Source organism: Rhinolophus ferrumequinum (genome assembly GCF_004115265.2).
Source record: "Rhinolophus ferrumequinum isolate MPI-CBG mRhiFer1 chromosome 15 unlocalized genomic scaffold, mRhiFer1_v1.p scaffold_54_arrow_ctg1_1, whole genome shotgun sequence".
In the NCBI taxonomy this organism is placed as follows: Eukaryota; Metazoa; Chordata; class Mammalia; order Chiroptera; family Rhinolophidae; genus Rhinolophus; species Rhinolophus ferrumequinum.
This window is the reverse complement of record NW_022680357.1, coordinates 3,761,642-3,774,209: the sequence shown is the minus strand read 5'-3', so window position 1 is coordinate 3,774,209 and position 12,568 is coordinate 3,761,642. Positions and strand designations below refer to the sequence as shown.

At 55.5% G+C, this 12,568-nt stretch overlaps 1 protein-coding gene across 1 annotated transcript; it reads right to left on the bottom strand.

Moving 5' to 3' along the window:
- Positions 1–5,022: 5,022 nt before the first annotated feature.
- On the bottom strand, positions 5,023–7,897 carry NPW (neuropeptide W). The gene is made up of 3 exons (XM_033102117.1): positions 7,763–7,897; positions 5,373–5,908; positions 5,023–5,158 (listed from the first exon to the last, which is right to left on the bottom strand). Exons 1-3 carry the CDS (start codon positions 7,895–7,897, stop codon positions 5,023–5,025), a joined length of 807 nt encoding a protein of 268 aa, XP_032958008.1.
- Positions 7,898–12,568: the final 4,671 nt, after the last annotated feature.

The following is a 12,568-nucleotide window of genomic DNA, read 5'->3' as shown; positions in this document are numbered from 1 at the left end:
TAGGGACAGGGTACCCCGAATCACCGGAACCTCTCTGTCTCGCCCTCACTCTCGGCAGCCTCCTTGGCTCCAGCGCTTTTGCCTTCTATTCCAGGAACATTTATTAACCACCTACTGCATGCAGGGCTCTACACTTATAAAGTGGGAGAGGGATGGAGAAAGTGTTATAGAGCCTAAGGACCCCCGCACACACACTGGAGACAGCGGGTAACAAGGAGGGCCACAGCTCTCCCCATCCTCCTTGGGAAGCTACATTGCCACCACCACCACCACCACCACCACCACCACCACCACCACCACCACCACCACCACCACCACCGTCTATATATATGGATCCTTCCTGCACTCATTGATGCCCTGGCCCAGGGTGGACCCAGAGGCAAAAAGAGAGGTTTGCAAGTGACATGGCAGCAGCCCCTACTTATGTACTGGAGGTCAGTGACTGGGTGACTCCCTGGCCCTCCCCAGGCGTGTTTGTGCTGATCTGTGCTGTGCGTGTCCATCATTCCCTCCCTATGCCAAGGGCCCCCACTTATGACCCTGCTCATCCTAGGCCTGGTAGGTGACAGAAAGGGTGGGGGAAGGAAATGCTCGTCTGGCTGGGACAAGAGGGTCTTTGCTACCCCACTCCTGACCTGGGATGAAATGTGCTGAGGACTTTGGCCTCTGAGCTCGGGCCTGTGGTCAGCACTCACAGGAGGTGTTTCCTTGAGCAGAAACCTGTTGGATCCTCCACACAGAGCCCTCCCCTCCCTTCTTCCTCCCCACCTCTTAGCCTCTACCTCCCTCCCTTAACCTCTACCCCCTCCCAGGATGAGTGCCCTCTTCCCACAACTGGACAATAATCACAATGAAGAATCATTTATGCTTTGTCTTGCCTCTGAGAGCATTTTACCTGGAACAACCCTAGGGGCCTCAGGCCATTTTACAGATCAAAAGACCAAGGTTTGGAGAGGGAAGAGACCAAGGTGAGGCTCCCACCCTGGGCTCCTCTAGGGCCCAGGGCTGAGATTCTAAGTCCACAGTCCTCGCAGCCTCAGATACAGAAGACAACTGGCCCAGGCTTCCCCTCAATCTGCCCCTCCCCAGCCCTGCCCTGCCCCCTGCACATACCTGGTGCCTGGGGGTCAGGCACAGCCAGCCCAGACAGTTCCCCATGAGGGCAGAAGTAGGTTCAGATCCGGCCCAGTCCTTGCTGCTACTTCTCCCCTCTCCAGTGCCCTCAGGCTGGGCTCCCAACCCCCGCCCAAGCACAAGGCCCGCCTCTGGGCAGCCTCCTGGGCCCCAGCCCCTTGGGTATCCACACCCCAACTGCTGCCCCTAAAAGCCACTTAGGCCAAAGCTGCATGGCTGTTCCCCCACCCCCACCTCTGAGTTCCTGACTGATGCTGCCATAGACGCCCATATGGCTGGCCACCTCCATCTGTCTGCCTGTCCAGAAGCTGCCTGTCTGGCCTGCGACTGGCCTCCCCTGGCCCAGCCTGGTGCTTCTGCCCCAGGAGGCTGGGAGGATGGGTGTGGGCTGGGAGGTCCACCATATACCACCCCAAGGGATTACCCTATAGCAACCAGGACCACCCAGGACCTGCCAAACTGTAGCTTTGGGGCCACACCAGAGTTGAGGTAGCTGGCTGGATGGGAAATCACCAGAGAAGGTAGAGGCCCCTAGTTCCCTGGGTCAGAAGGCTTGGAGACCATCTCCCCCATCCATAGGAGAACCACTAATCAGTCTTGGGCCCTTTCGCCTTCCACAGCCCAGGACTCAGCCTGTGAGTGAAGATGGATGGGAACAGAACACAGCTGGAGGGAGGGGTAATGGCATGTGGTCACAGCCAGGGGCCAGGAAGAACATTGCATCCCACAATAACAAAGGAGGCCCCAAAGCCTGGAAAGTACCCAGGAAGATAACAGTAACAAAGGAGGTGGGTAACAGCAACAGAATAACCACCCAGGTTATTCTGGGTGGTAAAAGAACTGCTGGTAAAAATTACAAAGGGGGAGCAGGAATGAGTAAGAGAGAGCAGAGTCAGTTTCAAGGACCTGGAGTAACAGCCATGAGGAAGCTCTCAGGTAAACTCTCCCCTGCCATTCCCTCCAGCCTCGGGCTTCAGAGAAAGAGGCTAAGGCAGAGGCCCAGAGTGTGGGCTAAAAGGTGTCCAAGGGCTGTGAACTGTTTGGGGTCCCTGGGGAAGGGGTAGGGGAAGTGAGCCTTGAGGCCAGCAGGATGTCAGATCAGAGGTGGTCTGGGTGATAACCCACCCCCCACTCCCTCACCCACTCCTGCCATCTTGCTATGCAGACTTTGTGAGTGCTCTAGGCCCCTGATGGTCCTCCTGGGGTAAGGAGGGGACTTTCCTCTGAGTTTTGAGCCCAGCTCGCTGCTACAAGGCCCCCAGCGAAGGGCGGAGCCTGAGCCTGGGAGGGGACTTGGGGTGTGGCAGTGGGCAGAGGCTTGGTCACAGTCAGAGGAAGGGCTCCGGCCTGTCTGGGGGGTGGAGCCATTAGTCTGACGCCCCGCTAATGGCCCAGAGCTTCTTCGGCTGGCACCGCCTCCCTAATGGGCATTAATGGCCCCGCGGGATGACCAGGCCCCGTTTAGGGCCTCCTCTCTCAGACACCAGGCCTTACTTCCGAGCCCGAAATTGGAGCAGGCAGGACGAGGGCGACGGGAAGAGATGAGAACGAGACCCGGAGATGAGAGTGAGAGAGAAGGGGAGAACCGACAGGACCAAAAAGGGAAGACGCGCAGGAAACTAGCCCAAGACGCCCGGGGCGACTTGCCCCGCCCACTCCCCTCTGGCCCTGCCCACGAGCCACCCAACCCCTCCCATCGCGAGAGGCGCGGAGCGGGGCTCTAACCCAGAAGTGCGGCCGCGCAGCGCCCCTTGCGGGCTCTGGCTGAGATTGCATAGTCCGAGGGGTTGCCCTAGACCCCGCCCCTGCGGCTCTAACTGGGTCCTGCCCTGCCAGGTGGGGATTGGGATGCGGCTGGCGTCCTAGGGCTGCTTGCCCCACAGAGACATAGGGGGGCCATGAGGGTGGTAGGCGGAGAAGCCGAGCCTCTGCATAGCCCCTAATCAGCTATGCTCCCTCATCTTGGACCTAGCACCAATCTCTCTGAACCGGGGTACCTCCAGGCAACATGAAATCGGGCGCCTCACCAAGTGTTCCAGCACTTGGGGACAAATATTTGTGGACCACTTGGCGCCAAGCGCTGGTGAGCACTAGAGAAACATCTCGACCCATAGAAACAGGGATTTGTGTACCTTGGCAAGGGGAGGAGGCCCAGGGTTGGGGCAGCCCCAAGGAGGGGCAGTTAACCCTGCCTGGAACCTTGGAGTCCTTCAGGGTGGACCATAGAGTTGTTCTGGAATGCAGAGTGTCTGCAGGCTATGTGGGGTGGGGAGGGCGCAATGAGAGTGGGGCATAGGTCCAGCCCTGTGACCCAGACCCAGAGCACAGATTTAGTTCCACCAACAGTGGGAAGCCCTTTTTAGTGTGCACTGGGGGTGATAAGGTGTTTGTTTGTTTGTTTTAAACTTTTATTTATTTTAAGCGTGTTTTTCCAGGACCCATCAGCTCCAAATCAAGTAGTTGTTTCAATCTAGTTGTGGGGGTGCAGCTCACAGTGGCCCATGTGGGGATCGAACCAGCAACCTTGTTAACAGAACCGCATTCTAGCCAACTGAGCTAACTGGCCACCCCCAGGACACCCATGTTTTGAAAGGCCAAACTCGGGGAGTAGCAGGGGCAGCAGTGGGCTCAGAGGGGGAGAATGAGTTTCACCTGAGGAGTCTGGGACTCTCTCTTGCCCCAGTTCAGATCCTGGGGGAAAAAACTGGGTGGAATCAGGGTAAATAAATTCAAGGTAAGAATTGGGAGAATGAAGTAAAGAAAGAGCATCCACATTAGGGAACCGCTGTGGGAGAAGGATGCGCCCAGGAGATGAGATAGAATTGCCAGTAAGGAGAGATGAGGGCTTCCAGAGGCCAAAGGGGGAGTGTGGGGCTGGTTACACGTGGGCATCTGAAGCCAGACAGCTGGGCAGACATGAGACCCCTCCTCCAGTCCGTGCTGGGTGTCCCAAGGGAAGACCTTGCCACACGGCCCAAAGAGGGCTCCAAGGACACACAGCATCTGAGCACAGTGCCCAGGCTCTTCAAGGGCCAGGACAGTTGTGGGAGTCCAAGCCCACACTGAAAAGGGCTGAAGAGGGAGCAGGAGGGTGGAGGGCCCCAGACACTTGTGGGGGGGGCCCAGGTAGAGGGAGTTCTGTGTTAGTCAAGATGGCAGAGCACTTTACATGGGGGGCTGGAGCCAATAACCAGAAATGCAGAGAGAGGGATAAGAGGTGGAGGGATCCCCGAGGAGGCAAGGGGACCCTGGTGGAAGGGCTCTTCCCGAGGGGGAGAGTATGGCCATGAAGAAAGGGGCAGAGGGTTCCCACTTCCGCTAAGGGCAGGGAGGGGTTCCTAGGAGATCCAGGTTTGAAATGAATGCTGGCAGATTGGGGAAAGTTTGGGTGGGCTGCCAGGTCTGGAGGTCCTACCCCCTTGGGGAGGACAATCTCCCCAACCTGGCCAGAGGGCAGAGTGAGGGGGCACCATGTGGGGCTCCCAGGAGGCTGGGGGTGGGGGCTCCTGCTCAGCGGGTGAGGAAAGCGGGCTCCTGCTTTCCTCCTGCAACCTTGGTAGATGGTAGCAGGACCCCCGGGTCTCACTTATTCCTGCCTGGGGCAGACCCCTCCCCTCCTGGGGGACCCAGGGACCTGGTCTGATGACCCCCACCCCCGAACAGGAGGGGAGGCATTGACAGAAAAGGGAGAAGGGAACCCAGGGCTAGGCAGTGTTTCTGCCTCTGCCCCCCTTCTGTTAGGGCAGGGGCGTGGCTGCTTATGCCCCAAAGCTAGATGGCAAAGTACACATCACACTCTGGTCATAGGAACCAGGCAGGTTTTATTGACCAGACGGACCGGCCTGACAAGAGCTGTGCGCCCTGGAGGCCGAAGCGACTTCGCCTGGGTCAGGCGCAGGCGCGCCACGGGCAGAGGGTGAGGTCAGGTCGGCCGCGGAGCGAGGCGAGGGCCCGCGAAGACGGTTCGCTGCGCGAATCACTGAGCGGGAGACTCTCCGAAGGCTCTAGAAAGAACAGAGCAAGACTGTGGGGAAAAGGCTGCTGCGCGCCCTCCACTACCAACCCTCCCCAGGCTGGAAGGATACAACGTGCTCCAAGGAAGTGTTTTTCCCGCGCGGAGTCGGGACTGAAAAGAGCGGCGGTTGCTGGGTGTGCACGGGGATGTGCGCTCCGGGCTCAGATCTCCAGCGGCCCGCGAGCCCGCTGCCATCCCGTCCCCACTTCCTCTCCCCACGTACCTGGTCTGCTCCGAGGTCCAGGAACCGTCGCCCAGCCACGGCTCGGGTTCAGGCGCAGGCTCCGGGGCAAGCGGGCTCCGGGGCGCACGCACGGGGAGCCCTGCGCGGGAGCCGCTGTGTCGCACCTCCCACAGTTCCTGAACCCCGGAGGGAGGCAGTAGCGCATCACGGGCGGCGGGCCCCGAGGAAAGGGTGTCTCTGGAAGAGAGCCCCTGGGGGGCCGCGCCCAGGGTATCCCAGGCAAGGGGCCCCGCAGTGGGGCTCAGCGCGCGGCGCCACACGTAGGGCGAGCGGCGAAGCCCCATGAGCAGGCCCGCGGCGCGGCCCACGGTGTGGTAGCGGGGACTCGCCACGTGCTTGTACCAGGCGCCTGCGGGCAGCGGCAGCAGCAGAAGCAGCAGCAGTGCGAGCAGCGGCCGGCTCGCAGGGGCGCCCCGCACTCCTGTGCCCCGTGCCAGGGTGTTCATGTCGATGGCCACCTGGTAGGGAGGGTCAGGAGCGGGCTCAGCGGGGTCTGGCAGCCGGAGCGCAGGAACCTACAGGCGAGGAGTTGATCCCGGGTGGGTCCGACTATAACAGCTCAGTGGCCCCGCCCCTGCTCACCCCCGCGGTAGTCTCTCTGCTCCCAAGGGTAGGGGGAGGGATGGAGGGCTAAGAGGAGCCCAGGCTGCTGCGTCAGGGACGTGGGTTACTGGAGTACCTTAGCTGAGTGGGCCTTTAACTAGAACTCATTCTGGTGCTCCCCTGGGGGCGCTCTTCCTCTCCCCAAGAAGAGGAACCACCAGGGCACAGGGACTGGGGGATGGGGGTGGGGGTGGGACAGGGGCAAAGAAATGCCCTGGAGCCAGAGCTCATACAGGTACAGCACCGGGCAAAGACAGGGAGGCTGGCAGAGCGCTGATGGAGTAAAGCAGAGCTGATTTTGGGGGTCCCTCTGCACCATGCAGGTCATCTCTGTGTAGCTCCTCCATGGGGGCCTGTCCTTTGTCCTCACCTAACACATCTCTCAAATCTGTCCCCACGCCCTTTCCTCTTCTCACCCCACCCCAGCTTCTCCCGCAAACCTATTTCCCAGCTGAAGCCAGATGGATGCTTGCAACCACTTTTGGCCACAATGAAGCCCTCGGTAAGATGGTTAGTGGTTCCCCAAAGCTTCCAGAAAAGAGTCAGCCCCTCCTCATACCCCCAGCCCTGGTCTGGGCAGGTTAAGGCCCTAGCAACCTCTAGCCTCCTCTCTGGTGTGGGGGTGAGGGTCATGGTCCCCCTAAGACCACTTCCTCTGGCCAGTGTCTTTTTTTTTTCCGCCTCACCCAGAAAACCATGATTGTGCCCACCTCTGTGCTCTGTGCCTGGAATGTCGTTGCCTTCGTTCTCAACCTGGAAAACTCCTATTCATCCTTCAGGTTCCTGCTTAAATGGCCCTCAGCTGAATAGTCCCCCAGAGTATTCCTCTGTGCCTGTCTGGGCTTAACAACCCCCTCCCGGAGGGCAGGGCCTGCCTGACCCATTCTTGCCTGAGTCCCAGCCCAGGGAGGCTGCAACCCTCAAAATACTCAGACCTCACCCGGGAACACCACTCCTGGGGCACCCTCTAGATTTCAGACACCAGGGATCCTGAAACACCTTATTTTGACCTCTAAACAATGCTACAAGGTGGGACAATTATTGATTCCATTTACCAATGAGGAACCAGGGGAAATTGACTTGTTGCGAATCACCTGTTGGGCAAGCAGTGAGAGGAGTGTGGTCCAACCTAAACCCCCAGCCCAAGAGTTCCAGTTTGGGGACCCCAGCTGCAGGTCTCCATGGAAACCTCCCCTTGCCCTCTGCCTGTCTCTTCAATAAAAAGGAAGGGGTGATTCTGGGGCTGGGGGAACAGTCTGGGCCTGTCCTTCCTCTTGGTCTCCAAGTCCAGAGGGAGGGGTGTGGGTGTAGAGGATGGCACCTGCTTCTGAGGCATGGGGAGCCCTAGTAGGTTCTGGTGGTCCCCTGGATATTTAGAAGCAGCAGCCCTCCTTTCAAAGGCCCTGGAACCCAGCTCGTTGGTGGTGGGGTGGGGTGGGGGGAGGGGTAAGTGCCTCAACCTCTCCTGTCTCAGGTCCCTCGTTTGTAAACTGGGGATATTAAGCACCCCATCAGCGTGCTGTGAAGGTTAATAATGCAGGTGTGGGGCTTGGCACCGTGCCTGGTACACAATAGGTGCTCAGTAAATGGTTGTGGCTACCATTTATTGCTGTTGTTGTTCCAGAGGCTGCCCAGCCCCCCTAAACTGCCAGAGAAAACACTTTAATGGAGGGGTGACGGCGCAGGGACGGGTGTGGAGTGAGGGCGCAGAGGGAGCCGCCTCCATGCCAGGCGGGTTCTGAAGGACTGTAGAAAGCTGCTCCCACCGCGCTCCCCTGGGGTCCCTTGGCTTGGAGAGCCTGCTGGAGTGCGCGGTGGGCGGGCGGCGTGACATGACACAGGCTGCCGGAGTCCCCTGGCGCTGCCACCTCCTCCCTCTTTAGGGGCCGCGGTGCCCCCATCCCGGGGACTGCAGCCCCGCCTGGGAGAGTCTAGGGCGACCCATGGAGGCGGCCCCGGGGAGCTTCTGCAGGGAGAGCGTCATCAACATGAAAAGTGATCCGTTATAATCTATGCTGTAATGGAGGTCTCTGTGGCAGTTACAAAATTGAAGAGGGTTATCAATAAATTTTTGGATAAATCTCCAAAACACAGTGTTGAACAAAGGAAATACCCTGCACAATGATACATACAGTGTCTGAAATTTAAATACCAATGATATCTCTGGTTTCTTTCTGGCTGTGCACCCTAGGGAGCGAAAATGTCAGGGTGCAGATAAAGCATAAAAGCCACACTAGGACAGAGGAATGAGGGGTGCCTGGTAGATGAGGGGTGCAGAAGGCATGTGGGAGGAGTCCAGGGCTGGGTTAGGGGAGCAATGCATAAAATAGCTTGATGATTCCCTGGGGGCTCCTAATTTGGGGTGCAGAAGTGGGGCTTAGTGCCTTGTCCAGCCTGGAGCCCAGGGGCCCCGTGACAAGGCCTCTGCCCACCGTATCCCCACTGGAGGTCTGGAGCCAAAGTTCCATGGCAGGAGGTGACGTCGCTAACAGCCCATGAGAGCAAACTCTCCTTTCTGGGGCTCCCCTCTCCTTTCACCCCCCACAGCAGCCCCCTCCCAGACAGTGACTGATCATGGCTTCAGACTATTTGCACACCACCGTCCCCGGACACCAGGTCAAGCCCTCCACGGGCTGGGACCACATCTGCTTACTACTGTGCCCCCAACGTGAACTCTATCCTAATGACAGCGAATGAGTAAATCTCTTCGTTTTGTCATTAAAAGAAAGTATATATCCTATGCTAGCATAAGGGGAAAAAATAAAGCTGTCCCTGTGTCACCTTTTCCCATCCCAGACCTGCTCTCCGGGGGCAAGTGCTTCCAACTCCTCCAGCTGTTTCTAGTATTTACTTCACTTTAAAACCACAAACTTTTCTAAAAATTGGTGGTCTTTGAAAGGCGTACCATACTTTTGAGTTAAGTGTGCACATCTTAACAATTACATGTTTATATATACCTGTGTGTCTACAATCCAGATGAACAGATTTCAGTTACCCAGAAGGTTCCCTTTGGTCCCCTCCTCGCCAGAAGTGCCATCTATCACCTCTGTTGACATCTGTGGGGCTGTCCCGTGCACTGTAGGATGTTTAGGAGCCTCTGTGACCTTTACTCATTTGTGTAGGTAGAATAACCCCTCCCCAAAGATGTCTACACCATAATCTCTGGAGCCTGAATATTCACTTTACACGGTAAGAGGGAACTAACGTTGCAGATGAACTTAAGGGTGCGAATCAGCTGACCTTAATATAAGCAGATCATCCTGAATTACCCAGGAGGGCCCAATGTAGTCAGAAGGGTTCTTCCGTGTTGAGCAGACAGACAGTCAGAGGTGACGAGGGACAGGGTGGAGGGGCCATGAGCCATAGAATGCAGGCGCCTCTAGAAGTGGTTGTTGCCCTGGAGCCTCTAGAAGAAATGCAACCCACCTGCACCTTGATTTTTCATCAGAGACCTATGTTCAACTTCTGAATTCCCAAGCTGTAAGATAAGTTTGTGTTGTTTTAAGCCACGAAGTGTGGCAATTTTTTTACAGCAGCAAATACGGAAGTAATGCATTAGTAGATGCCAGTAACACTGTGGGGACAGAGTCCCAGAGAGCAGTTTCCAGGCTCTCGGCTTCACATGGAAAGGTGCTGGCTCGGGTAGTAGATGGCCATCAGCTGTGACTAGTTGGTCATCAGCTATTACCGGTTAGCCATTGGCCACTGATATAACTGCTGTGGCTAAGCTAGCAAGCGCAGATTACAGTTAGCAAGTGGGGTTGGTTGGCAGGCAGAGAAGTGGACGGCAGATTGCAGATCGTGTGGATCCTACTTCGTGTGTCTCGCCCGGCCGCCAGCAAGAATATACTGGTATGATTCCCCTATCTATGGCACCGTGGGTGTTCCTTTTTGGCCTCACCATATCCTATGTTCTTATGTGGGGAGCGGGACCCGAGACCCCGCATGACACCCTGCACGACAATCACTTTATCCTAATTTTGGTTAAATCACTAGCCAGTGTTTCTATCACCGCCTTGTAAATATTGCTCTCTGCTGAGCCAAACAGTATACTGATTACATGATTCCTTTCCTTTCTCATTGATAGTTGTCATTTTTTTTGCTTTTTTTTTTTGGTGTACTTATTTTGCTATTTTCCCTCAAATGTTCCAAGAGATATGTCAAGCTCCTTGCAATAACTTTTCCCGATTTTCAAGCACATAAAGTCACCTGCCATCACCTGGCATATTTACTCTAGAGACCATCCTCTGGGAGCTGGCGGCCTCCTGCCCCAATCTGGACATCCACTTTGTAAGCCTCTGCAAACGCACCATGCAAGTGGGGACACGGGAGCTCAATTTGTCCTTTTGATAAGCTCTGTGCTGGACGGGTCTCCAAAATGTGTGGATGGAAATCATATTCCCTCAGAAATTTGAAGGAACTTCTAGCTTCCAGTTTTCTAGGCTAAGTCTTGATTCTCAATACTTCTTCCAGGTTTGAACTCGGGTGCCCAGACCCAGTTTCAACGTAGGGGTGGAGGATTTCACACACATGCATTCTCAGATGCCAGCAGGGTGTCTAAGAATTCAGCTCAATTCTGACACTATCTACCTGGAGACAGCATCAGATTCCACAGGTTAAAAGTTCAGTCTTTTTTTGTTTGTTTTTTAATGGGGAAATATTGGGGAACAGTGTGTTTCTCCAGGGCCCATCAGCTCCAAGTCGCCGTCCTTCAATCTAGTTGGGGAGGGCGCAGCTCAGCTCCAAGTCCAGTTGCTGTTTTCAGTCTTTAATTGCAGGGGGCACAGCCCACCATCCCATGCGGGAATTGAACCGGCAACCCTGTTGTTCAGAGAGCCCGTGCTCTAACCAGCTGAACCATCCGGCTGCCCCAGGGTTCAGTCTTATGAGACTGCCCCCAACACACCTCAGACTCCAGCCACAAGCCCAGGTTGTTACCTGTTTTTTTTTTTTTTTTTTTTTTTAAATTTATGAGTTTGAGCCAAACTGACAACAATTGCCAGGAAGCAAAATCTCAACGGATTGAGAAAATGCTACCTGTGCTTCTAACCAACTGGCCACCAATTGGAGGTTTCAACTACCCCTGCGAACTCAGTATGTCAGTCGCAAGCCCAAGTTGTTACCTGAGCTCCTGACCAACTGGCTATAAATCAGATTCCCACAACCCTCTCCTCGGGTTCGATTCATTTGCTAGACACACTCAGAAAAATCAGAGAAACATTTTACTTACTAGACCACAGGTTTATTAAAGAATTCCTCAGAACAACCAGAAGAGATGCATGGGGCCAGGCGGGGGAAAGGGAACAGGCTCCCCATGCCCCATCCAGGTGTGCCCCTCTCCCCGCATTTCCACGTGTTCACCCATGTGGAAGTTCTCCCCCACAAAGCACCAACACGCTGTCCTCCCTGGTTTTTATGGAGGCTTTATTAGAGTCACAATTGACTGAGTCATTGGCCATTGGTGACTCATTCAACCTTCCGCCTCTTTCCCCTCCCTGGGGTGCATGTGGGGTGCATGTACGGAGCGGGGACACGGAAAGTCCAATTCTCTAATCACCTGGTTAGCTCCATGGACACCCAGCTCTCATCCTTAGGTATTTCCAAAAGTCACCTCATTAACTTAACAAGGTCCATGTAGGAAACTCCAAGTGTTTGGAGAGCTGAGACCCAGGAACTGTGGGTGAAGACCCAATATCTTATAAATCACAATACTGTAGCCCACCCCTGGTCTTAGAACTTGATCCCTCACAGCAAAACAATCACGTAAGTCAAAAGATACTGGCATGTTACTAGAAGCTCATTCAGTCATTAATAACTGTCCATTCCAGCATCATATATGTACATGTCTCCCGGGTGATGTCACTTGGTTGGCAGGCTGCCATTTAACGCTGTCAGGTTCGAACAGCCTGGGTGGTGTTGGCGAACCCATGACTCCACCGTCTCAGGCACCTGGTATAATCGAGCTAAGAGACAGTATCATCTCATGCTCAAGTCTCTCTTGAGGTACAAAGAAAATGTTGGGTTTCCCTTGCTGCATCACCCAGTTATTCATCCCTTTGCCCTCTGCTATTATTTCTCCTTTTCTCCATTCGTCATTTATCTTCACCCAGATTTTTCCACTGTTGGAGGGGATGTCAGGTTCAGCCACTGAATGTTAGGTTCAGTCTAGATTGCAGGCAGCGACGCTAATCTAGCAAGTGCCTCCCCCCCAGGCCACCCCCACTCACCTAGGGTGACACGGGTACAAAACGTCTGGGCTGTCCCGACCACTAGGCAACACAGCCCACCTGCTGTCAGCCGGAACTCTGCCTGACGGGGTGAAGGCACAACCCACCCCCATCAGGTCCTTAGGAATCCTGACAGTGTAGTTATAGTTTCTTGCTCAAGACTCCTCCTTCCTCCTGGCACCCGCAGTTGCAGGCCCGGTCCTGGGACCACTGCATCAGGTAGGACAAAAGAAAGCTGCAATGACATGGGGAAGAACTATCACACCAGCATCCTCCCCCAGCCCTTCCCTGGATCCCTGAAATCCCCTTCAAGTTGAATGTGAGCACACACTCAAGAAGGCGTGT

Excerpts from the sequence above, each read along its gene's own strand:
- NPW (XM_033102117.1), bottom strand. The coding sequence starts at position 7,897 with ATGGGGGCACCGCGGCCCCTAAAGAGGGAGGAGGTGGCAGCGCCAGGG. Across the intron at positions 5,909-7,762 it reads AGGGACCCCAGGGGAGCGCG|GTTCCTGCGCTCCGGCTGCC; the intron begins GTGGGAGCAGCT and ends CCTCGCCTGTAG. Across the intron at positions 5,159-5,372 it reads TGGACCTCGGAGCAGACCAG|TCTTGCTCTGTTCTTTCTAG; the intron begins GTACGTGGGGAG and ends TTTTCCCCACAG.